The 25,581-nt window shown below is 53.8% G+C and overlaps 2 protein-coding genes and 1 long non-coding RNA gene across 5 annotated transcripts; 2 read left to right on the top strand and 1 right to left on the bottom strand.

The window, feature by feature from the left end:
• Positions 1 to 550: 550 nt before the first annotated feature.
• On the bottom strand, positions 551 to 2,982 carry LOC134738839 (uncharacterized). Its single transcript, XR_010124981.1, has 2 exons — positions 2,922 to 2,982; positions 551 to 2,611 (listed from the first exon to the last, which is right to left on the bottom strand). It is a non-coding gene; the product is annotated as an uncharacterized LOC134738839 (long non-coding RNA).
• On the top strand, positions 2,779 to 5,252 carry UBL5 (ubiquitin like 5). Of its 2 annotated transcripts, none has more exons than XM_054461647.1 (5): positions 2,779 to 3,125; positions 3,460 to 3,526; positions 3,725 to 3,808; positions 3,970 to 4,007; positions 5,108 to 5,252. In XM_054461647.1, the coding sequence occupies exons 2-5, from the start codon at positions 3,471 to 3,473 to the stop codon at positions 5,149 to 5,151; spliced, it is 222 nt and encodes a 73-aa protein (XP_054317622.1). In that variant the 5' UTR covers positions 2,779 to 3,125; positions 3,460 to 3,470; the 3' UTR covers positions 5,152 to 5,252. The 2 variants fall into 2 exon arrangements, with proteins under 2 accessions (XP_054317622.1, XP_054317623.1); XM_054461648.2 differs by having other exon boundaries at positions 3,035 to 3,205.
• Positions 5,253 to 10,121: 4,869 nt separating this feature from the next.
• Positions 10,122 to 25,118, top strand: PIN1 (peptidylprolyl cis/trans isomerase, NIMA-interacting 1). 2 transcript variants are annotated; one of them, XR_010124982.1, is made up of 5 exons: positions 10,122 to 10,589; positions 14,074 to 14,286; positions 23,475 to 23,585; positions 24,526 to 24,747; positions 24,969 to 25,118. XR_010124982.1 is itself a non-coding variant. In XM_054461649.2 (4 exons), the coding sequence occupies exons 1-4, from the start codon at positions 10,532 to 10,534 to the stop codon at positions 24,633 to 24,635; spliced, it is 492 nt and encodes a 163-aa protein (XP_054317624.1). In that variant the 5' UTR covers positions 10,321 to 10,531; the 3' UTR covers positions 24,636 to 25,118. The 2 variants fall into 2 exon arrangements, 1 of the variants encoding a protein (XP_054317624.1); XM_054461649.2 differs by having other exon boundaries at positions 10,321 to 10,589; positions 24,526 to 25,118.
• The last annotated feature ends 463 nt before the right edge of the window (positions 25,119 to 25,581 follow it).

Consider the following 25,581-nt stretch of genomic DNA (forward strand, 5'->3'; position numbering starts at 1 on the left):
CAGTAATCCTACCATGAAGTGGTAACTACAGTCAATGCTTGTGTGACCCTGCATTTCTTTGTTTTCAAACGGAGTCTCACTCTGTTGCCCAGGCTGGAGTGCAGTGGCATGATCTCAGCTCACTGCGACCTCTGCCTCCTGGGTTCAAGCAATTCTCCTGCCTCAGCCCCCTGCGTAGCTAGGATTACAGACGCCTGCCACATTTTTATATTTTTAGTAGAGATGAGGTTTCGCCAATTGGCCAGGCTGGTCTCAAACTCCTGACCTCAAGTGATCCGCCCACCCTGGCCTCCCAAAGTGTTGGGATTATAGGTGTGAGCCACCGTGCCTGGCCGTGACCCAGGATTTCTAAGAGAATGCAAAGATGTGCTGCTTCTAAACTTCCTCAGGCACCTCAGCCCCCTCAGCTCACTTTTGACCTTCCAATCTGTTTTATCCCAGCTAGAGTCTCCCCAAAAGCAGAGGCAGGGGAATTCCCACAAAGGAATGCCCTAAATCATCCCAAGATGGGGCCAGTGGGGATTTCAAGAAAACACCAATTACCAGAGCAATCAGTCCAAAGCATTTATTAGGGAAACTTACAGAGTGCTCCAACAATCATCGAGACAGGAAAGAAAAGGGGTGTTCTACCGAGGCACAGCTGCAGCTAGGGGTCAGGACATGGAGTTCAGATGCACAAGTCAGCATGTCTGGTTTCCATTACTATTTTGAGTAATGGGCCACCTGCTGGTCTGGCAGGTGTCAGCTTGACCAAAACAGGATTGTGGATTCTTTCCCTGGGATGGGACGTTCCACAACCTTGGTTTTATATTTAGATTTTCTTTTTTTTGTTTGGTTTCTTTTGGAGACGGAGTCTCACTGTGTCTCCCAGCATGGAGTGTAGTGGTGTGACCTCGGCTCACTGCAGCCTCTGCCCCCTGGGTTCAAGAGAAGAATTCTCCTGCCTCAGCCTCCCAAGTAGCTGAGACTACAGGCGCAGGCCACCACACCCAGCTAATTTTTTATATTTTAGTAGAGACGGGGTTTCACCGTGTTGCCCAGGCTGGTCTCCAATTCCTGAACTCATGCAATCCGCCTGCCTTGGCCTCCCAAAGTGCCAGGATTACAGGTATGAGCCACCACACCCGGCCTATATTTAGATTTTTCAAGGCCAGTTTCTGGAATTTTTAAGCAAAGTACACGGGTTAAACATTATGAGACCTTAGCATAGAAAAACAGAAGAGAAGCTGGGCATGGTGGCTTACACCTGTAATCCCAGCACTTTGGGAGGCCGAGGCAGGTGGATCACCTGAGGTTGGGAGATCGAGACCAGCCTGACCAACATGAAGAAACCCCGTCTCAATTAAAAATAAAAAAAGCAGAGAGCAGAAGCAAGGTGAAGGGGCATCCGCCCCTTCTTGCTCACCCAGCAAGAAGCAAGATAAATGGCAGAAGCTGAGGAGACAAAACAAAAGGAAGACTAAAAACTGAGTAAAGGCCAGGCGCGGTGGCTCACACCCAACACTTAGGGAGGCTGAGGCAGGCGGATCACGAGGTCAGGAGATCGAGACCATCCTGGCTAACACAGTGAAACCCCGTCTCTACTAAAAATACAAAAAAATTAGCCGGGCGTGGTAGGGGGCGCCTGTAGTCCCTGTTACTGTTACTCGGGAGGCGGCTGAGGCAGGACAATGGCGTGAACCCGGGAGGCGGAGCTTGCAGTGAGCCGGGATCGCGCCACTGCACTCCAGCCTGGGCGACAGAGCGAGACTCCGTCTCTAAATAAATAAATAAATAAATAAATAAATAAATAAAATTTTAAAAAAAAAAACAGTAAAAATCCCATGGCCGGGGAAATCAGGACCAAACCAGTAAGGAGCAGTTCTTTAGGCATAAGCACGCGCATTAAAGACAAAAAGTATCCTTAACATGATAAGGATAACCAGCTCATTAGCGCTCATGCATATGGACGGCATATCATGCATGTACTTAAAATTATGGAATGGAGGCGGCTCTGAAGCACACAGGGGCCAAAGGTAAGCAACACACTTATCATTCAAAAAGGTAGACACTGGCTAGATATTAGGCAGCCTTGGGAAGAGAAAAAAAGCCTGGCCAACATGGTGAAACCCCATCTCTACTAAAAGTACAAAAATTAGCCGGGCGTGGTGGCGGGCGCCTGTAATCCCAGCTACTTACTCGGGAGGCTGAGGCAGGAGAATGGCTTGAACCCGGAAGGCGGAGGTTGCGGTGAGCCGGGACGGCGCCATTGCACTCCGGCCTGGGCAACAGAGCGAGACTACGTCTCAGAAAAAAAAAAAAAAAAAAAGACCCAAACTATACCAAGCTGGGGCTGATCTTATCTCGCAGAGGTCAGTCCGCTCTCCCCACTCCGAGAGTGGAATACTGTGCTTAATAAACTTGCAGCTTTGCCATCTCTGTGTGTCTGGTCCAAATCTTTGTTCGGGACACCAAGAGCCTGGAACTGTGCGGCACCATGCGGTAACAGCAGCTGTTGGGCAGCGTAGAGTCTAGTCCAGGATCAAGCTTCGCCTACTGACTGGAGTCCGCATCCCGGGGGAACGAGATGGCCAGAGGGAAGAGGTGAGCCAAATGCTCACAAGGCCCAGCCCTGAATGAACCCAGAGGGTCAGAAGGGATGACTGCAGAACTCGTCCCCCGCCCCCACCCTCCGCCCTCGCTTCTAGTAGCCGCAGCAAGAGGAGCTTACCCCTACTCCCGGGACCCTCTGGCGTCCCCACCATGTGACCGAGTCTCCCTATAACAAACAATGACTTCAAACGAGCTGGGCGCCGGCGCCTGACCTCTGACTCTCGCTCCACGCCCCTTCCCTGGCCACAAACCCGCCGAGGCCCCCCTCTCTACCCGGCGGGCCTACCACAGGCGTCCCCCTGCTAAGGCTTGGGACATCGAAACCGTACCTGGGAACCGCAAACACACAACAGACGGCAGACCCGGAAGAACTTATCCCAGTGTTGACCACACCCCCTGGCTAGGGGCAGGGCTTCCGGCCTCGAACTTTTACTTCCGCTTCCGGTTCCTAGTGTTAACTGCGACCGAGGTTCAGCGCTCGGGTGAGAAGCTGGTGGCGTCGGCAGGTTCCAGACGGTTCGAGGCGATTCGAGGTGAGGGGGTCAAGCGGAGAGGCTCGGAGTCGGAGAAAGCTGTCGCGACCCAGCCACCCAGGGTCTGGGGTCGGTGGGAGGTGAGGCCAGGGAGTTTTGCTTTCGGGCGGCGAGAAGGGGCGGAGGCGCGGCTGCCTGGGGTTCGCGGCCCTGGGACAGGGGACTTGGGGCCTGGGAGTATTCGAGTCCGGGGGCTTGGGGGCAGAACGGAAGGCTCAGTAACCGGGAATTTTAGGGCCTGGGACTGGGAGACTTGTAGGCTGGGGCTTTTGGGCCTGGGAGACGCCTGAAGCTCTGATTCTGCTGCCTCCCACCCACCCCCCGCTTTGTGTAGCTCCAGCTAGGATGATCGAGGTTGTTTGCAACGACCGTCTGGGGAAGAAGGTCCGCGTTAAATGCAAGTATCCACTGGCAGCCGAGAGACAGTGGTACCCGCAGGGGTGCTTGGCGTGAGGCAGGCAACTCAATCTGTGTTGTCGGATGGTTTTAGTTAAACCCGGGAGAGGGGGTGGATGGGGTCCTGGCAGATGGTATTCTGCCCTAGAATGTCCTCTTCCTCGTTCTACCGCTTCCATTTGCCTTAACTGCTCTGCGCCCAGCACGGATGATACCATCGGGGACCTTAAGAAGCTGATTGCAGCCCAAACTGGCACCCGTTGGAACAAGATTGTCCTGAAGAAGTGGTGAGTGCAGCGGTAGAGCCACTGGGTGGACTGGACTAGGCCGGAAGGTTTTGGTTGGGGTAGCGCTGCAGGCAGCCCTTTGCTTAGGCTTGGCTACCTCATTCGGCCTTCAGACTGAAGAGCCTCCTTAGCTTTATCTCTGAAATGTCTCTTTTTCTTAGGTACACGATTTTTAAGGACCACGTGTCTCTGGGGGACTGTATCCTTTGTGTGACTTTTTGAGGAAGCATCTACATACCCAGCCTCGGTTATCTTTGTTCAAAACTAAAGTCTGCATGAGCTTATGCATATTAAGTGTTTAACTTAATACGTGGCACATGGTGAGCACTTAGAAAATGGGAGCTAGGTAATTATTTGGTTGGGGAGGAGGGTGGTTGGTGAAATAGTTTGACTTCAAGTTCAAAATATTTATTACTGACCTCCACCTGGGTGCTGGATAGTAGGTCAGGGTGGAGTGTGAGACTCAGGCAGATCTATTGTGCAGAAGGAACAGAAACTTTTTAAAATTTTTATTTTTTTTATTTATTTTTTTGAGACAGTCTGGCTCTGTCGCCCAGGCTGGTATGCGGTGGCACGATCCTGACCCACTGCAACCTCCACCTCCCGGGTTCAAGCAATTCTGCCTCAGCTTCCCAAGTAGCTGGGATTACAGGTGTGTGCCACCACTCCCTGCTAGTTTTTGTATTTTTAGTAGAGATGGGGTTCCACCATGTATGCCAGGCTAGTCTCAAACTCCTGGCCTCAAGTGATCCTCCCACCTCGGCCTCCCAAAGTGCTGGGATTATAGCCGTGAGCCACTGCGCCTGGCCTAGAAGGAACAGAAACTTTTTTTTTTTTTTTTTTTTTGAGATGGAGTTTTGCTCTTGTTGCCGAGGCTGGAGTGCAGTGGTACAATCTTGGCTCACTGCAGCCTCTACCTGCCAGGTTTAAGTGATTTTCCTGTCTCAGCCTTCCAAGTAGCTGGGATTACGGGTGCCCACCACCACACCCAGCTAACTTTTTGTATTTTTAATAGAGACGGGGTTTCACCGTGTTGCCCAGGCTGGTCTCAAACTCCTGAAGTCAAGTGATCCACCTGCTTCGGCCTCTCAAAGTGCTGGGATTACAGGTGTGAGCCACTGCGCCCAGCCAGAAATTCTTTTGTAAAGTTTCGGTTCTCTCCAAATAAAAATGGCCTGGTCCAAAATGGGCTTCCTTAGCCCTGGGCTGAGACCTCAGGCCACCCCAACCCAGCTGTGAATGGATGAGAGGGGTGGGGACGGAAGTCAGAGTCAGGATTCCTTAACACCTTTCCTTCAGATGAAATCCACGATGGGATGAACCTGGAGCTTTATTATCAATAGATGATAATCTTCCTGCCCCTCTTTCCTCTCCCATCCTCATCCCCCACACTGGGATAGGTGCTTGTTTGTAAAAACTCACCTTAATAAAGACTTAGATGTTGCTTTGTTGTTGTCTCTTTGTATGAGAGCTGTCTAGTGATGGGTGGATCAGTTGCTGTTTGGTCATCACTGCACCGTCAGTATGCAGCTGCTAAAAGAAGAGTTCCGATCAACTGGATCCATGCGGGCAGAGTAGACCAGCAGGCTGGGAGTCTGTGTGGGAGCCCAGAGAGAGCTCTGGGTTTGCTGTGGGTGTCTGAAGGTCAAGAGACCCTGGGATTATTGTCACCCTAATAGACCAAAGAACCTCCGGGTAATGACAGTAGATATAATTGTTAGGAACTCAGATTCTGGTGTGCTCCAGTGGCGCAATCGGTTAGCGCGCGGTACTTATATGGCAGGAATTCAGATTCTGAAATCACACAGACCATGTGTGGAATGTCAGCTCTGCAGCTGAGTGACACTAGGCAAAATTTTTTAACCTCCGTAAGCCTTTACTTCCTTATCCACTGGAAATAATTGTGTTTACTTCATGTCTGCTTTCAATTGGCATATTGTGAGGAGGTATAGATGAGTTTAAAGCATGTTTAAACATCCACAGTTCCTGGCACTTTTTTTTTTTTTTGAGACAGGATCTTGCTGTCAGGCTGGAATGCAGTGGTACGTTCATAGCCCACTGCAGCCCTGAACTGGACTCACACAGTCCTCCTGCATCAGCCTCCCAAGTAGCTGGGCAGTGTGTACCACCACACCTGCTAATTTTTAAATTATTATTATTATTTATTTGAGACAGAGTCTCGCTCTGTCACCCAGGCTGGAGTGCAGTGGCACGATCTCAGCTCACTGCAACCTCTGCCTTCTGGGTTCAAGCAATTCTCCTGCCTCATCTGAGGCAGGAGACTGGGACTACAGGCATGCCCCATGATGCTGGTTAAATTTTGTATTTTTAGTAGAGATGGGGTTTTACCACGTTGGCCAGGCTGGTCTCAAACTGCTGACCTCAAGTGATCCACCCTCCTCGGCCTCCCAAAGTGCTGGGATTACAGGCGTGAGCCACCGCGTCTGACATTTTAAAATTTTTTGTAGAGACAGGGTCTCCCCTATGTTGCCCAAAATAGTCTTGAACTCCTGACCTCAGACGATCCTCCAGCCTTGGCCTCCCAAAGTACTGAGATTATAGGCACAAGCCATCATGCCTGGTCCTGGCACTTCTTTTCAAGACAAAAATAACGTGATAGTAGACACTGAGGCAGTGTGGCACTATAAGTGTGGCTACACGAGCCCAGCCTCAAGAGTCAGACCGACTACATTTGAATTTTGATTGATCCTTAGCAGTGGGATTTCAGCCTCTGCGACCCTCAGTTTCATCCTCTAAAAATGAGCACTACAGTCTCAATGAGATCATGCAATTAGAATAGCAGGATGCCTGGCACATAATGTTATTTGCTGTATTCTTCTAGGTTTGAGTAGACAGGAGACCAACTGTCCCTCTTTTCCCCTGGCCACAGTTCTTTGTGTCAACCTTGCTCCTGTCCTGTTTGTTTTTTAAATTTAATTTTTTTTTTTTTTGAGATGGAGTTTCACACTTGTTGCCCAGGCTGGAGTGCAATGACGCGACCTCAGCTCACTGTAAACCCCACCTCCCAGGTTCATGTGATTTTTTTGCCTCAGCCTCCTGAGTAGCTGGAATTACAGGTGCACGCCACCGCACCCAGCTAATTTTTTTTAGTAGAGACAGGGTTTCGCCATGTTACCCATGATGGTCTTGATCTCCTGACCTCGTGATCTGTTCGCCTCAGCCTCCCAAAGTGCTGGGATTACAGGTGTCAGCCACTGCACCCGGCCCTGAATTTCTTCTTATACCACTCCTCCCCCTAGTGGTGGGCATTAATACATTCGAGTGACTCTAGAAACTTTCTGGAATAACCTAGAGTTTTTATCATATGGGGATAATTATATGTTCTGTAATATTTATATGCCATTCCATAGTTTGCTTTTCTATGCTTTTTTTTTAATTATTATTTTTTATTATTATTTTTTGAGATGGAGTTTTGCTCTTTTTGCCCAGGCTAGAGTGCAATGGTGCAATCTCGGCTCACTGCAACCTCTGCCTCCCAGGTTCAAGCGATTCTCCTGCCTCAGCCTCCCAAGTAGCTGGGACTACAGGCACGAGCCACCACACCTGGCTAATTTTTCGTATTTCCAGCAGAGACGAGGTTTCACCATGTTGGCCAGGCTGGTCTCAAACACCTGAGCTCAAGTGATCCGCCCGCCTCAGCCTCCCAAGGTGCTGGGATTACAGGTGTGAGCCGTTGGGCCAGCCATGATTTAGCAATTTTGAAGCTACTTTTGTGTGTGTGGGTGTGGGCACATGGGCCCATGTAATACACACAAACAGGGTTGAACAAATAAGTAAACTTGTAGATAATGAGAGCTGGGTGTCTCACTGTGGAGAAGGAAGTTACAAATAAAACAGGAGATGGGAGTGCTTAAAATGAACCTTGTAGGACTGGATTTGGAGGCATCAGTCTGAATTCATGGTTTTTGTTTAACAGATATACTGATACATATAGATGTGTGTATACATATGTATATTTCCTTGCTCTATCCACTTAGAGGGACCAGAAACAGTGACACTCCAGGAGCAGTGAGCACCCATCCTGGAACATAAAAAGAACATTAGTGGGAAAACAGGATTGGGGGGAATTTGTGGTTTAGTTAATAGTATTATATTGATATTGGTTTCTTAGTGTTGATAATTATATTATGGCAGGGTTTCTAAGCTTTGGCATTGTTGACCTTTTTGGGTTGGATTTTTTTTTTCTTTTTTTTTTTAGACAGTGTCTTTCTGTGTCACCCAGGCTGGACTGCAGTGGCACGATCTTGGCTCACTGAAAGCTCCACTCCCGGGGTTCAAGCAATTCTCCACCTCAGCCTCCCGAGTAGCTGGGATTACCTGCGCCCGCCACCACACCTAACTAATTTTCGTCTTTTTAGTAGAGATGGGTTTTCACCATCTTGGCCAGGCTGGTCTTGAACTCCTGACCTCTTGATCCACCCACCTTGGCCTCCCAAAGTGGTGGGATTACAGGCGTGAGCCACCGTGCCCAGCCTTTTATTTTTATTTTATTTTTATTTTTTGAGACAGAGTCTCACTCTGTCACCCAGGCTGGAGTGCTGTGGCAAGATTATGGCTAATTGCAGCCTCTTAACTCCTAGACTCAAGAGATCCTCCCACCTCAGCCTCCCAAGTAGCTGGGATTACAGGCACGTGCCACCACACCCAGTGAATTATTTTTGTAGAGATGGGGTCTTGCCATGTTGCCCAGGCTGGTCCCCAACTCTGGGCTCAAGCGATCCTCCTGCCTTGGCCTCCCAAAGCCCTGGATTACAGGTGTGAGCCACCATGCTCAGCTCTTGGGTTGGATAATTCTTTTGGTGGGGGCTGTGCCTTGAAGGATGATAGCAGCATCCTTGGCATCTAATACTAAATGCCAGTAGCCAGTAGTATCTCCTGTTCCAAAATGTCTGAAGATGTTGTAACAACCAAAAATGTATCAAGATGTTGCCAAATGTCCCTTGGGAAACAAAATCGCTACTGGTTGAGAATTCTGTTCTATTATTTATTTAAGACGCTAATATTAGGGAAGGTTGGGTGAAGGGTACATGAAAACCCCACTGTTTTTGTAACTGCCCATGTCTAAAATTATCTTTATAAAAAGTATCTTTTTAATATTATGCTAATACTTGTAAAAAACAAAATGTCCTAATAAAACTTAAACTTTGTTTTTTGAGATGGAGTCTCACTCTGTCACCTAGGCTGGAGTGCAGTGGCGCAATCTCGGCTCACTGCAACCTCCGCCTCCCAGGTTCAAGTAATTCTCCTGTCTCAACCTCCCGAGTAGCTGGGATTAAAGGTGCTCACTACCAGGCCTGGCTAATTTTTGTATTTTTAGTAAAGACAGAGTTTCACCATGTTGGCCAGGCTGGTCTCGAACTCCTGACTTCAGGTTATCCGCCCACCTCGGCCTCCCAAAGTGCTGGGATTACAGGTGTGAGCCACCAAGCCTGGCTTGAGTGCTTTATGTGGATTAATTTATTTAATCTTCACATCAAACAGAAGGATGTATTATTGCTTATCCCCACTTTGCAGATTGGGAAACCAAAGTACAGAGTAACGTTAAGTAATCAGTTCAAGGTCACATAGCAAGTGTCAGTGCCAAGCTTTCAATCCAAGTCTGGCTCCAGACTTCTCTTAGCCTTCTACTGCATCCTGCGTCTAATTTGTTGTGGGCAAGTTTCCCTATGAGTTCACTTCACTGAGCCTCATTCTTTTTAACGGTCACATAGGGTTCTATGCTAGGTGAACTGTAGTTGCACCCTTTGCTGTCAGTATCTTCAGCTCCCATATCTACCCACAGTTCCCCAACTCTGGGTCCCCAAATACCTCCCCTGTGTCCCACGGGCTCTGCAGACTCTATTTTAAGTTGGCTAAAACTGAGCTCATCTCCTCCCACCTGCACCTCCTCCGTGTTCTTATATGAATGTCAATGTCGGCACCCACTGGTCACCCAGGATGGAGGAAGGAGCCAGACTGCGAGGGAATAAAGGTAGTAAGCAGGTTCCAAAGGACGTGGAAGGCGTTTGGGTCCAGAGCCTAGGGAAAAGTTGAGCCCTGCATAAAATAAAAGAGGCTGGATTAGCTTTGGACATCTGGGGGAAACAGGTGGGAAGAGGGAGGATGGAGGAGCCAAATTTAAGCATTGGGCACTTAGGTGCTCATCTCCAAGGCAACTGCATTGCTATGGCAACAGCAGAGGCAGCACCACCCCGCCCAAGTACCTCCTCGACCGCCGTTACCTCCGCACCAGTCAGACTCTTCCGCATGGGAGGGGTGGGGGCTTGCGGACCTCCGGGAACGGCTCAGGCAGGCGGGAGTTGCTGCAGCATTAGCCAATCCATAAGCTCTATCCCGCCTGGGTGGGCTCTGCGGCGACGCGCGCCAAGAAGGGGTCGGGAGTTTTTTGGCGCTCGCTAAAGGGCGTTGAGAAGGGCGGGCCCGTGTCGCTTCGGACCACTCAGGAGCCGAGGAGAGCGAGTGGGCGGGGCCAGGCTGAGGCTGACCGGGGGCGGGGCGTAGGGATAACGTGGGAGGGTCCGCCCAGCCTCTCTTCTACCCAATAGAAGGCCAGAAAGCCAATCCGGACCGTTGGGGAGTCCAATGGGCGTCGCCTCCAGGCCCCGTTGCAGAGCGCGTCTAGCCAATAGGCAGCGGCGGCGGGCGGGCGCGGGTGACAGGCGGCGCGGCTGAGGCGGAGCAGGCGCTGCGGCAGGAGGGAAGATGGCGGACGAGGAGAAGCTGCCGCCCGGCTGGGAGAAGCGCATGAGCCGCAGCTCAGGTGCCGCGGGGGTCGGGGCTGGGGCGGGACCGCGCGGGCCCGCGTAAGCAGGTCTCGAGCTCGCCCCTTGGGCGCGGCGGCAGCGCTGCCTCCCTCCCATGGGGTCCTGGCTCCTCCGCGTCGTCCCCGGGGTAACGGCCCCGGCCCGCCCTGTTGTGGGGACTGCGAGCCTCAGGAGCCACCGGGAAGCCTGAGGAAGCTGAGGCAGGGGGCTGGGCGGGTGAGGGTCCGGGGAGTCCGGGGCGATGGCCCTGGCCCTGCCGGCCCGGCCGATACCTCTCGGCCTAATGCACCTGACGCCCCGGGGGGACGTCTCTGCATCTTGCTGGGCCCGGGGGCACCCCTGGGAAGGAGACACCCCAGTACCCTGCAAAGGGCGTAGGGTGTTGCCCGGCCTTGGGTCCACAACCTACCCCTGCTAACACCCCTACTGTGTACACCTAATGCTGAGTCTGCGACATCGCCGGTGACATTCTGCCAGATGATGGCCCCTGTGCTTAGGTCCGATTTAAGGGTTAGCCACAATGATAATATTGCCGGTAACAGGGCATGTTTGTCTCTGTGTCAAGCGCTTTAAGTTCTCTCTGAATTGCCGCAACTCTGGGAGCCGGGTAGTTATTACTTCCATCTTACCAGCAAGGAAACTGAGGTCAGAAAACTGAAGGAACTCGTCCAAGATCATTCATTTCAGGGGCCGGGGGTTGGATTAGGACCTAGGCAGTTTGCCTCCAAATCCCCCTGCCCGTGTCACTGCAAACTCCTGAGGAGCAGGCCCAGCATCTGTGGGCAGGTCCCGAGTCGCTCTGCTGCCTCTAGAGCCCATAGCAATCGCATTTGCAGTAATAATTCTCCTTGGTTGAGTGCCAGGTTCTGGTGAACGGTTTGGATACATGGACTCTCCTCATTAACCCCATGAGGTTTGATCTCCTTATTCTCTATTCACCATTTTTCAGATGAGAAAACTGAGGTGCAGGGAGATTAGAGCCCATTGCCAAGGTTTTAGAGTGAGTCAGTAGCTCAGCTGCATTTGCACCTGGAACCCGCGCTCTCGCCCACCCTGCTCTAGCCCTGGCCTGTGGCTGGGACCTCCAGCATAAACCGGATGCTCTGCCCAGCTCTGGGCCCATTTCTGCTGTTTCTGCTCAGTTCAACCCTGATGGCTTCCTTTATGGGTGACACTCCATGTCACCCAGGCGAACTGTCAGCCTTTGGAGTGGCACCCAGTAGGGTCTTTACTTCCAGCTTCTTGTTCACAGTCTTCACGCCTTCGTACCCGTCACTCCCTGGGTAACATCGGGCCACCAGTAATGCTGGTTGCTAGCTCTGCAACACCGTGTACGGTGTAGTAGCTAAGAGCAGAGCTTTCGGGTGTGAAGTACCTGAGTACAGTTCCTGCCTTCCCCTGTGTGTGCCTGGAACAGAGTAAACACTCAGGAAGCGTTACCCATTGCTGCCATTCCCAGAGATGCAAAAGGTGAGGCTTCCATTTTGCCATCTATACAATGGAGATAATAAAGGCTATCCCACTCTTAATGTGTGCCAGTTTCTGTCCTAGGCATTTTGCAGGTGTGTGAGCTTATTTAGTGCTTTCTTCTTCTTATTTCTGGAGATGGTCTCACTGTGTGGCTCAGGCTGCATTGCAGCCTCTGCCTCCCAGGCTTAAGCAATCCTCCCACCTCAGCCTTTCAAGTAGCTGAGACCACAGGCGTGTGCCACCACCCATGGCTAGTTTTTTATTTTTTATTTTTTGTTTGTTTATTTATTTATTTATTTATTTTGAGACAGAGTCTCACTCTGTCGCCCAGACTGGAGTGCAGTGGCATGATCTTGGCTCACTGCAACCTCTGCCTCCCGGGTTCAAGTGATTCTCCTACCTCAGCCTCCCGAGTAGCTGGGATTACAGGTGCCTGCCACCACATCTGGCTAATTTTTGTATTTTTGGTAGAGACGAGGTTTCGCCATGTTGGCCAGGCTGGTCTCGAGCTCCTAACCTCAGGTGATCCACCTGCCTCAGCCTCCCAAAGTGCTGGGATTACAGGCCTGAGCTACTGCGCCCAGCCAGCCTGTTGTTTTTGTTTTTGTTTTGAGACAAGAGTCTCACTCTATCGCCCAGGCTGGAGTGCAGTGGCATGATCTTGGCTCACTGTAGCCTCCACCTTCCAGATTCAAGCAATTCTCCTGCCTCAGCCTCCTGAGTAGCTGGGATTACAGACATACACCACAACGCCCGGCTAATGTTGGTTGGTTGGTTGGTTTGTGACGGAGTTTTGCTCTTGTTGCCCAGGCTGGAGTGCAGTGGCACAATCTCAGCTCACTGCAACCTCCGTCTCCCGGGTTCAAGCGATTCTCCTGCTTCAGCCTTCCCAGTAGCTGGGATTACAGGTGCCTGCCACCATGCCGGGCTAATTTTTTATATTTTTAGTAGAGGTGAGGTTTCACTGTGTTGGCCAGGCTGGTCTTGAACTCCTGACCTCAGGTGATCCGCCCACCTCAGCCTCCCAAAGTGCTGGTGCAGGCGTGAGCCACTGTGCCTGGCCAATGTTTGTTTTTTTTTTTTTTTTTTAATGAGACAGAGTCTTGCTCTGTCGCCCAGGCTGGAGTGCAGGGGCACGATGTCAGCTCACTGCACCCTCTGCCTCCTGGGTTCAAGTGATTCTCCTGCCTCAGCCTTCTGAGTAGCTGGGACTACAGGCGTGTACCTCCATGCCCGGCTACTTTTTTGTATTTTTAGTAGAGATGGGGTTTCACCGTGTTAGCCAGGATGGTCTCAATCTCATAACCTCATGATCCACCCTCCTCAGCCTCCGAAAGTGCTGGGATTACAGGTGTGAGCCACCGCACCCGGCCCAATGTTTGTATTTTTAGTAGAGATGGGGTTACACCATGTTGGCCAGGCTGGTCTCTACCTCCTGACCTCAGGTGATCCACCCCACCTTGGCCTCCCAAAGTGCCAGGATTACAGGTGAGAGCCACCGTGCTTAGCCCTTTTTTAAATTTTTAAAAATTATTATTTAGTCCTTTCAATGACCCTAAGGTAGGAACTGTTATCTCCATTTTACAGGTGAGAACACCGAGGCCCAGGGAAGGTAGATCACATTTGAACCCAGATTCAGATTTGAATCCAGGTGGCCTGGCTGCAGAGTGCATGGTTTGAATCACTCCCTGTCCCCCAGCTTCCTCTGTTCCATCACCCTGGGTTATTTTCCTCCTTGAAGTTATCAGGGATTGATACTATCCTGTGTTTCGTTTGCTTGTTTAGCACCTGTCTGCTCACCTAGAATGTTAGCTCTCTAAGGGCAAGGACTGTATCCTGCCACATTGGCTCATGTCTGGAGAGCTTGTGGCACATGGTGGATACACTATGGATTTGTTGAATGAAGGCACCCCCTGCAAGCCAGGCCCTTACCCTGGCTTCTGGCTGTGGGCCCAGGTGGTGTCCTGGGAGCACAACCCTAGCTGAATTCCTGCCTGCCCTCCCCTCCAGGCCGAGTGTACTACTTCAACCACATCACTAACGCCAGCCAGTGGGAGCGGCCCAGCGGCAACAGCAGCAGTGGTGGCAAAAACGGGCAGGGGGAGCCCGCCAGGGTCCGCTGTTCGCACCTGCTGGTGAAGCACAGCCAGTCAAGGCGGCCCTCGTCCTGGCGGCAGGAGAAGATCACCCGGACCAAGGAGGAGGCCCTGGAACTGATCAACGGTGAGCAGGGCGAGGGCAGGGGCTTGGGAGGGGGTCTTCTCCCAGGTGAGCCTTTGTAGAAGTCACATCAGACCCTTCACCCCAGCTTGCTCAGCTGCCAGGCGTGTTGTTGGCCAACACAAAAACGCCAGTGCATGACCTGACCCTGACCTTCACAGCAGCCATTCTCTTTCTTTTCCATCTGGCATTTGAGGGTGAGCCAGGTAGGGGCAGAGGACCCAGCCTGGGGGCTGGCAGACATGGGTTCAGGTAGTAGCTGTGCCTCTGTGAACTCTGTGACCTTTGGGAGGGGACTCATGTCACCTCCCCTAGACTCAGCTTTCTCTGTAAAATGGGCATCCTCTGAGGACCACTGTGAAGGTTCAAGGGAATAAGGCAATGGATTTTGTACAGTAGGCCCTCAGTCTGTGGGAAGTGTTGTCAATAGTAATATCATCCACTAGGGGCCTGAGTCACAAACATAGGTGGATCCAGAGAGAGCAATCAGAAAGGTAGTGAGTGCATGCAGGGCGCGGTGGCTCACGCCTGTAATCCCAACACTTTGGGAGGCCTTGGAGGGCAGATCACCTGAGGTCAGGAGTTCGAGATTAGCCTGGGTAGTATGGTGAAACTCCATCTCTACTAAAAATACAAAAATTAGCCAGATGTGGTGATGTGTGCCTGTAATCCCAGCTACTTGGGAGGCTGAGGCAGGGAGGCAGAGGTTGCGGTGAGCCGAGATTGCACCACTCCACTCCAGCCTGGCTAGCAAAGCGAGGCTCTGTCTCAAAAAAAAAAGAGGCAGTGAGTGCCAGCAGAGCTAGTGAGTTAATTCTGACCTAAGGGAGGAAGCTATTCCCTGCTCTGTTCTGTGTTTCCTCTGCAGTCTGGCACCAGGGTGGCAAACTTTAAGGGCCAGATGGTAAATATTTTAGGTTTTGTGAGCTATGCAGTCTCTATCAGCTCTGCTTTGTAACTGGATAGCAGTCATAACCAATATGTAAGCAAGCACATGGTCATGGCTGTGTGCCAAGAAAACTTTACTATTTACAAAATCAGGGAGGATTTGGCCTGCAGGCCATCATTTGCAGAGCCCTGTCTAAAGCTGTCCAGTTTGGCTGCCACTCCCACCCTATGCAGGAGGATCACTTGAGCCCAGGAGTTTGAGACCAGCTTGAGCAACATAGCAAAACCCCGTCTCTCAAAAAATAAAAAAATTAGCTGGACGTGGTGGTGCACGCCTATAGTGTCAGCTACTTGGAGGACTGAGGTGGGAGGATCCCTTGAGCCCAGGAGGCAGAGGTTGTAATGAGCCGAGATCACGCTACCGCATTCCAGCCTGGGTGACAGAGCAAGACCGTGTCTCAAAAATAAATAAGATAATATCAAAAATTGGTTTCTCAGTTGCACTGGTCATACTTTAGCTGGTGGCTGCCATCTTCGACAGCGGGAATATAAAACATTTACATTCTTGGCCGGGCGCGGTGGCTCATGCCTGTAATCCCAGCACTTTGGGAGGCCAAGGCAGGCGGATCACGAGGTCAGGAGACCGAGACCATCCTGGCTAACACAGTGAAACCCTGTCTTTACTGAAAATCCAAAAAAATTAGCCTGGCATGGTGGCGGGCACCCGTAGTCCCAGCTACTTGGGAGACAGGCAGGAGAATGGCATGAACCCGGGAGGCAGAGCTTGCAGTGAGCCGAGATCGTGCCACTGCACTCTAGCCTGGGCAACAGAGTGAGACTCCGTCTCAAAAAAAAAAAAACACACATTTCCATCTCTGCAGTAAGTTGTGTCTGACAGCCTTTCTCAGAGTCCCCAAACCTCCTCGGCTGTCCCTACTCCAAACAACCCATCTCTCAACCATGCCCAGACAGCCTGGGTTGCTGTGCAGCTCTGCCAGGTCCTGGCTGTGTGATCTTGAGCAAGTTATTTAACATCTCTGGGCTTCAATCTTTTTCTCCTTCTTCTTTTGAGACAAGGTCTTGCTCTGTCACCCAGGCTGGAGTGCAGTGTTCATAGCTCACTGCAGCCTCAACCTCCTTGGGATCAGGTGATCCTCCCACCTCAGCCTCCCAAGTAGCTGGGACTGCAGGCTCATAACACCACACCTGGCTGATTTTTGTATTTTTAGTAGAGACAGGACTTCACCATGTTGCCCAGGATGGTCTCAAACTCCTGGGCTCAAGTGATCCTTCCACCTCATCCTCCCAAAGTGTTGGGATGACAAGCATGAACCACCGCCCCCAGCTGTCAGTCTTTTTCATTTATAAAATTAGTATTAGAGTAATAAGACCCACATCACAGGGTAGTTGTGAGGACTCCTGGCTAATACAGTAAAGCGGGAGTAACAGCTCTTGGCATTGGTAAATGTTGTGTCATTGTTAGTGGTCACTGTCATTGCTGTTGTTGGTTGTGGTAGCACAGGGCCCAGCACAGAGTGCACACTCGGTCAGTATTGGCTGTTGTTTTACTCTCTCATCATTTGGTCCAGTTGGCCTGTAGGATGTTATTACACATGCACACCCCCAACATGGCATCTAGCACAGGAAGTGCCACCGGTTAGTCTTATATGTAAGCATGGTAGAGAGAAGCCGAGTTCTTGCACAGAATCTTGAAGGCTGATTGAAGAGCCAGCCTCCTGACCTCTGAGGGCAGGGACTGGATCTCTGTCTTTCCCCTGTATTCCCATCCTGCCACACAAAGCCTGGCCCAGAGTCAGCCCTCACAGCCTTGTTTCGTGAGCCAGTAGGAAGCAAGAAGGATTCCTGGCACAGGACGGGGCAGAAGTAAAGGCCTAGGACTAGGATGTACCCAGGACTCTGGGGAAGGCTTTGCAGGGAGCGGGGGGGTGGTGAGACCCTTCACGGGCAGGTTCCAGCCAGGTTGAGGAGGGTCCTTGTCAGGTGAGGAGGTTGGGTTCTTTCCTGGAGGCAGCAGGACATATGTGGCTATGTGCGACCAGGAGAGGAACCCACAGTGCTCTGCTTTCAGCAGAGATCTGTGAAGCTAGAATGTCAAGGGCCAGGGAAGCTGGAAGGCCCAGAACCTTCAGAGGTTCTGCTTGTCCCAGAGCAAGAGGAAGTGGAGGGAGAAGCCAGGAGAGAATTGCAAAATGACCCTTCGGGTCCTCCCAGCTCTAGTGGTCTCTGTTCTGAGGCTTCCGGACCCCATAAGAGTGAGCAGGAGGAGCAGGCATTTGGGGATGGAGCAGCATGAGGTGGGCTCCTGGGGGTCAGCAGAGCAGCCAGGCGCAGGACAGAGCTGCTCCAAGCAATCCTGGTGAGAGCTGGCAGAAGGCTGAGGCCGGTGGGGATAGTGAGGAGGGCATGGGTCTGGGTGTGTTGGGCGAGGGTGTCTCCCCCATCTCTGGGTTGGACAGGCGAACCTGGTAAGTAGCCAGGCCCTGAGGCCTCGCCGTAGGTACCTGCAGATTCTGGAATGTCAGCAGGAGCCTCGCCTGCCCACCTGGTGGAAGCTGTGGGAGGAATTGCAGCGAGAGGCGGTGTGACTTGAATTTGGGGGCTGGAAGTGGAAGAAGAAGTGAGAGGGAGCAGACCCAAGAGAGATTCAGGAGGCAGGATAGAGAGGACTGGGTGATGGATTAGGTGGGCAGGGGTGGGATGTCTGGGGGAGGGTCAGGGCAGAACAGCATGGCCCATCCTGGGCTCATACAGGGCTGGGTTTCAGTGCCAGCTGTGTGGTCTTCATTTCCTGAGCCTCAGTTGCCTCATCTGTAGAATGGGGAAAGGGTGGCTATGAGGATCCAGGAGCGATGGGCTCAGTGGCTGGTGCGCTCTGCACGGCAGAGCCTCAGCCCCAGTCATTCGGGTGTGGACGGTGGGGGAGCTGAGGTCAAGTCAAGGCCTCTGCTCACGGGCAGCCCCTGCTGCCACCCCACAGCCCATAGAAAGAGTTCTGGATAGGACCACAGGAGGCCTGGTGGGCTCAGCACACAGACGATGACCTTGGCCCACGACCTCCCTCTCCTGGTATCCTCCTGTCTGAGACGGTGCTGGGGCAGATCTCCTCAGAGGTCGATAGGAGGGTGCAGTGAGGTGGCCCCGGCCGAGGTACACTTGGTAACAGATCCTCTTGTGCAATGTCGGTGCAGGCATCGGGCACCTGGGCCTCATTTTCTCTTCCATGAAGTGGATGTTTTCCCCTCGAGGGTTCATGCCGGGTGATCAGGAGATCATGATTTGGGCAGCTCACTCCCCAGCTGGCAGCCAGGCTAAATCTCATCAGTGCCCATTTAGATCTGGTGCTCCGTCCTTGCCCCGAAGGGAAAGGCTGCCTGCAGAGAGAGCCGGGACCTCCACATTTTCTGCTGAGGCTCCTTTTCCCAGCATTGGCTCCTCTGCAGCTGCTGGACCACAGCCAGAGGCTGTCAGAGATCCAAGGGAGTCATTGTCAGTGTCCTTGTCTAAGGAGGATGGGCCGTGGAGAAACTCTCCCTGCCCGCTCTCCGCCCAAAACTATTGACAGCCATCCCTCACATGCCCAGGGCCTGGAGGGTCCCAGCGAGGCTGAGACTAATAGCAGCCGTCCTACTCACATACCCATCCCAGTATCCAGGTCAGTCCCTTTGCCCTGGGGTCCTCAAGGTCACTGGCACCCTTCCAGCCTGCTGGCTTTGGGCCGGCCTCTAGTCCCTCCTTCTGGATCTTGGTCTTCTCAGATCTGACCCTGTCACCTCTTTCCCCGACCAGGCCCCTTCCCCTCTGGTGCCTGGGTAGCCTGGGGGAAGTATGCTGGAAGCAGTGTAATGATCTGGCAAGGCAGAGGAGACAGCACGTCTCGAAACATTGTTGGGGTCAAGGACTACCCCATTTGTTCCCTCACTCCCACCTAGGTCACTGAGGTACATTAGCTTGGACTGTTGTAACAAAATATCACAGACTGTGTGGCTTAAACAACAGTCATCACTTTCCACAGTTCTGGAGGCCAGAAGTCCACTATCCAGGTTTCCTCAGATTCTGTTCCTGGCGAGAACCCACTTCCTGGCTTGTAGACAGCTGCCCTCTCACTGTGCACTCACAAGGCATTCCCCAAGTGCATGTGCACGGAGTGAAGGAGCACGAGCTCTTTGGTGTCTCTTCTTATAAGGACACTAATCCTGGCCAGGCGCAGTGGCTCATGCCTGTAATCCCAGCACTTTGGGAGACTGAGGTGGGCGGATCACCTGAGGTCAGGAATTCAAGACTAGCCTGGCCAACATGGTGAAACTCCATCTCTACTAAAAATACTTTAAAAAAAGTAGCCAGATGTAGTGGCGCACGCCTGTGATCCCAGCTACTCAGGAGGCTGAGGCAGGAGGATCACTTGAACTCGGGAGGCAGAGGTCACAGTGAGCTGAGATTGTACCACTGCACTCCATCCTGGGTGACAGAGCCAGATTCTGCCTCAAAAAAAAAAAAAGGGACGCTAATCCTGTTGGATCAGGGCCCCACCCTTATGACCTCATTTAACCCTAGTTACTTCCCCAAAGTCCCCATCTCCAGATGCAGCCACACTGGAGGTTAGGGCTTTAACACACGAATTTGGGTTGACACAAACATTGAGTCCATAATGGATGGGCAGTTTGGATCTGTCAGGGGCCTGCTCTGCAACAGCCACTGCTTAAGCAGTCACTGATTCACTCCTTGGAACAGGCTCCAACGTGGGAGCAGCGGTTACCCCATTTTACAGGCCAGTTGAGTGAGGCTCCAAGAGGTAAGGTCACCTGCCAGACTCGCATTGTTCAGGAGCAGCAGAGGTAGGATTTGAACCTGATGGAGTCTGGAGTCAGCACCCATAACATGTCCTCCTGGACCTTGGGAATACACTGTGAGCAGGCTGGCTGCGGTCTGCCAGCACAGACAGGTGCCGTTCTGTTTTGCATACAATTTCAGGGGGTCCTGAACACCTTGAAGCAGGTGGAGGCCCCTGCTGCAGACTGGGAGCTCCTGGAGAGGCCACCCTGTGTCTGTTCTAAGCTGGAGCCACATCGAAACAGGATGGGGCTCCAGCACCCGACAGTCCCCATCAAATTTCATGGGTTTTGGTACAGTCAGGCAAGGCTGACACATTGTCTTGGAGGAGGCCCAGGAAGTCTGGCCTTAGGGTCGCAGCCTGAGTTTCAGGCAGACAGAGCATGAGATTCCAGCATTTCTGCTTCAAGCCCCATGGTAGATCCCTGTCTCCCTCCTTCCCCATGGCCTATTTCTGTCTCATTTATTCATGAACTTCTTGAACATTCATGAACACCTGTTTTGTGCACGGTGCTGGGTTCTGAGGGTGCAGCAATGAACAAGGCCAACCCAGCAGCCTCCATTCCTGCACTGTGAGGCGGGCAAGCAACCCACCAATAGGATGGTAGTAAATGCAGCACCCAGGGGGAGGCACTTCACACAGTGGGGGATTAGGGGAGGCTTCTGGGGGAGACCAGAGGATAGCTGGTGAGTTTCAGGCAGGACAAGAGGCTTAAACCAAGGTCTGTGAGGCGGGAGTCGGAGGATGTCATTGTCGGGGGGTCAGGTACAGGCTGAGCTAACAAGACACACAGGACCAAACCCCTCAAGGTCAGCCTCACAGAGCAGGAACTCAGGAAGAAAGTGGGTTTTTTTTGTTTTTGAGATGGAGTTTTGCTCTTGTTGCCCACGCCGGAGTGCAGTGGCAACGATCTCAGCTCACTGTACCTTGTACCTCCCGGGTACAAGAGAAAGCGCTTTAAAAAGAAATCATTCCAGCTACTTGCGAGGCTGAGGCAAGACGATTGCTGCAGCCCAGGGGTTTGAGGCCAGCCTGAGCAATATAGTGAGACCCCATCTCTGCAAAAGGAAAACAAAAACAGTCATTGCAGGCTCCCATCATAGCAGAAGATTTTCCGAGAGAGCTGGCAGGTCAGAGGCAGATCTGGGTGATATGAGCTATTGGGGTGCCAAAGTGTGGCTTTTATTTGTTTGTAAGCGATATGGCTTGCACACTATGTGTGTGAGAGAGGACAACTTGGGCGGGCTGTCCAATTTCAGGGATCCCTGTGGCTGTGTCCCCAGCCCTGGCCTCTGGGGCTGTGGCAAGGTGATGCTTGTTCAGGGCCTGGGCCTGGCTCCTCAGATGCTCAGTGCCTGCAGGCTGTCCTGCTTCCCCGAAGCAGGTGGGTACCCCTGGGGGCACTGTGCGATCCCCTGGCTGGCTTAGTAGTCCAGACAGAAGGGGGGACAGGGGACTCCAGTGCTCTGTGCCTAAGGCCAAGGAGATACCTAGAAGTTCGGGGAGAGGAGGGGTGGGAGGGGGTCCTAGCAACATCTTGTTTAAGTCAGAGTCACTGGTGGATGTGTCTGGCACAGAGGAGGACCCCGTGGCAGCCCTGGAAGCGGGGCACTCTGATCAAACCAGGGCATCATGGGCAGAAGCCTCTGTAATATGCCATCCCAACAGAAGCTGGGGCCCTGTATGGCATCAATGTGCCTGTCAGACCAGGACACGTGGGCCGGCAGGGCCAAGGATAGGGAGAGCAGAGCAGTAGAGGCTGTGTCATCCCTGGGATGCAGTCCCCATGGAGGGGAAGAATGATGACATCAAGGGACGTTGGTCAGGGTCCTGCTCGGTGCCGGGCACTATGCTGCATGTCACAGCCACTGGCACAAGACTGTTAGGCGGAGAGGCAAAGGGATGTCAGGGCAGCAGGTCGTGGTGACATCCAGCTCAGATACCAGGATACTGGTGGCTGCCATGACGTGCAGCCAAACAGGGAGCTATGGCTGTGCTCTCACGGTGGTACCATTTCCACTGCGGTCCCAAGCAGGTCAGAGTGTGAGACCAAGGGGCCCCGGGGACACTTGGATCAGTCCAGTGTGTTCAGCAGATGCCACGGTTGGGTGTCCAGGCCTCCCAGCACTGGCTAGGTCACCCAGCAGTGTTCCCGTGGCTCTCCGACAGGCCAGTGTGTCAGCTATGTATGTCCTGGGCAAGTTGGCCGGCAGGTGTGTCTTGGCCTCATTTAGGTCAGAAGGAGCAATGGGTAGAAGTGTCAGGGTGACGTTAAGAAACCCCCTACTGAGTGTGTCAAGGTGACCCTCACGTTGGAGAGAAGAACTGGTGTCCCTGGAGAGTGGCTGCCAGGCCATAGGGTACACGGGGCAGGTGCAGTTCACCCAGAGGGCTGCCCTGGCTTGCTGGGGCTGTCGCACCACTGGCCTAGGGAGGACACTGGAAGGGATGCCCGTTTGTGTCAGAGCAAGAGGAGGATTGGGGTAGGGCAGGCTTTGGCCCATGGGCACCTTCCTGGGGGTGGCCTGGAGTCCGGAAGGCGGTAGGCCATTCCTCCCGACCTGGCGCATGCACAAGAGTGCACACACACACTTGCTCACACACAGTCACACACACACACCACGTGCACACACACGCAGCCCTCCCCACTTGGCTTCCGAAACATGAGTCACTCAGATGCTATTCTGCTGCTGTCTTGCCCCCTCTGCCGGCAGCCCTGTTCCTCCTAACTCCACCAGCCCTGGCCTCCCCCGCCTCCTGGAGAGTCAGAGCTGATGGGCTGGTTTGGGCCACACAGGGTGGGGCCACCCTGAGTTCTGCCAGCATGCAGAGTATAGGTGGGGAGCCGGGAGAAGAGCTATGTCACCTGCCTCTGGGACCCTGGGGCTACAGCCCACGAGTGTCCCTTGCAGAGCCCACCAGGGTGCCTTGGAGGCCCATCCCAGTGCCAGGCTATTCTTCCCAGATGGGACAGCTGAGGCCACGGGCTGCCGTGGCAGTGCTGGGCTTTCTCTGGACAGCTCTCCCACCTCTGCCCAGGCCCTGGGGGCCGAGCCCCCTGCCTGGGTCAGCCTCTCCCTGCCTGCTGCTCTCCTCTGACCTGTCCAGCTTGGATGTAGATTTTCCCTCACATGTGTGTGTGTGTGTGCATGTGTGTGTGCTGGCGAGAGTGACAGCGGGAGCAGGGATGTGAGACCTGCAGGGTGGCAGGGCTCATGGATGTCTGGCGGGGTGCGTGAAAGGCACCTCTTCTTGGGTGTGGGTGAGGACAGGTGTGACTACACATGCAGGTATGCGTGAGGAGAGGGGTTGTGGGGAGCATGTGCGCCTGTGGGGGGAGGCTTTCCGAGTGAAGTGCTGCGTCCCCCGCTGGCCAGCTCTGGAGTCCTCCATCCTGTCTGGTCAGGCCCCCCAGCCCCTGACCTGGCACTCCCATTCCGTTCCATGTCCACAGGCTACATCCAGAAGATCAAGTCGGGAGAGGAGGACTTTGAGTCTCTGGCCTCACAGTTCAGCGACTGCAGCTCAGCCAAGGCCAGGGGAGACCTGGGTGCCTTCAGCAGAGGTGCGCAAGGAATGGGCCCCACCAGGTCGGGGGACCCTTACCACCCTGAGGGGTAGAGGCCAGGAGGGTCTGGGCACTGGGCTCCCGGGTGCCACACAGGTCTTCGGGGTCCAGCAGGTGGCAGCACAGCCCCTTCCTCAGGCTTCAGAGGCTGCTCTGCTGGGCAGGGCCAGGGCCACACAGGGAGGGGGCTGCAGCACTTTCTTCCTGGCATCATCTCTACCCCGGGGGGCATGGTCTTTTGTGTGTCTGTGCACAGATGTCCTCATCCCAGGCCCACCAAGGTAGGTACGTCCTGTCCTCTGCCTCTTCCTTTTTGTGGTTTAAGGTTGGGGGCCCTGAGAGTCCCAGGGCATGTCCCCCAGAATCCCTCTCAAAGGTGGGGAAACCAGGGGTGAGAGGAGGTAGCCCTGAGTTTAGGCCTGTCTGGCCAGGACAGTGGAAATCAGGGACAGAGGGGACTAGGCCTCCTCCTCTTCCTCCTCTTCAGTCCTCGGGATCTGCAGAACATCAGGGAGAGGCCAGGATGGGTTGCAGGGTGTGGTGTGCAGGTGTCTTAGCGGGGCGGGGCGGCAGCATTGGGCCAGCAACTGCCCACCAGCTCCGAGGAGGCTGGTGGGACAGATGACGTGGCAGGGCTGGGAACCGGGCCCAGGGAGACAAGTTCACCACCGAAGTGGCCCCTAAATGCATGGCGGCAGCCACAGCCCTGCCTGCCATCCTTCATGCTGTCCTCGGGCTTCCCAGGGCCTCCTTAATGGCCCTGCCACCCCCAGCTGGGCCGCCGCTCAGCACCGGCAATAAATGCAGTGACGGATGAGTGTGGACGAGTGTGAGGCTCAGCGCAAGCGGGAGCCCCATCTGTCGCGCGCCTGCCCTGCCTCATCCTGGCCTCTGCCAGCCCAGCCCTGACACCCCCACCGTCCCTCCTGGCTCCCAGGTCAGATGCAGAAGCCATTTGAAGATGCCTCGTTTGCGCTGCGGACGGGGGAGATGAGCGGGCCCGTGTTCACGGATTCCGGCATCCACATCATCCTCCGCACTGAGTGAGGGTGGGGAGCCCAGGCCTGGCCTCGGGGCAGGGCAGGGCGGCTAGGCCGGCCAGCTCCCCCTTGCCCGCCAGCCAGTGGCCGAACCCCCCACTCCCTGCCACCATCACACAGTATTTATTGTTCCCAAAATGGCTGGGAGGGGGCCCTTCCAGATTGGGGGCCCTGGGGTCCCCACTCCCTGTCCATCCCCAGTTGGGGCTGCGACCGCCAGATTCTCCCTTAAGGAATTGACTTCAGCAGGGGTGGGAGGCTCCCAGACCCAGGGCAGTGTGGTGGGAGGGGTGTTCCAAAAAGAAGGCCTGGTCAGCAGAGCCGCCCCGTGTCCCCCCAGGTGCTGGAGGCAGACTCGAGGGCCGAATTGTTTCTAGTTAGGCCACGCTCCTCTGTTCAGTCGCAAAGGTGAACACTCGTGCAGCCCAGCCATGGGCCCTCTGAGCAGCTGTGCAGCACCCTTTCACCCCCAATTAAACCCGAAACCACTGCTCTGCTCTCCTGTGTCTCATTTCTCCTCAGGGAAGCATAGTGGGGAAGATGTTGCGGGGAGGGGATCATGGCCCTCCCATCCTAAGGGTCCCAGCTGCAAGTTCTCCCCCGAGGCTTCCCTTTGCCCTGGGCCAGGGGGTGTCCCAGCAGCTGGCTCTTGGGGACATGGGCACTGTCCAGCTGCCCAGCACCCTGAGATCTGCTTCCCTGCCATCTCAGGGGCTTCCGGAAGGTTCGTGGGTCCAATCCGGCACCTGACCCAGCACCCACTGCAGCTGCAGTTACCATGACAACAGGGCCCTCCTGGACTGGAGGGGGCTCCTGCGGGGAGGGGGATGGGAGCAGACACGGCTTCTAGTGCCTGAAGGTGGAGCAGAGGGAATCCTGGGGTGGGTGGTGGGGAGATGGGGTCCCCTGCCAGTGTGGGGGCTGTGGATGTGGCCTGCCTGACCCCCATCCCC

The sequence above is a fragment of the Pongo pygmaeus genome, chromosome 20 (genome assembly GCF_028885625.2).
Source record: "Pongo pygmaeus isolate AG05252 chromosome 20, NHGRI_mPonPyg2-v2.0_pri, whole genome shotgun sequence".
In the NCBI taxonomy this organism is placed as follows: domain Eukaryota; kingdom Metazoa; phylum Chordata; class Mammalia; order Primates; family Hominidae; genus Pongo; species Pongo pygmaeus.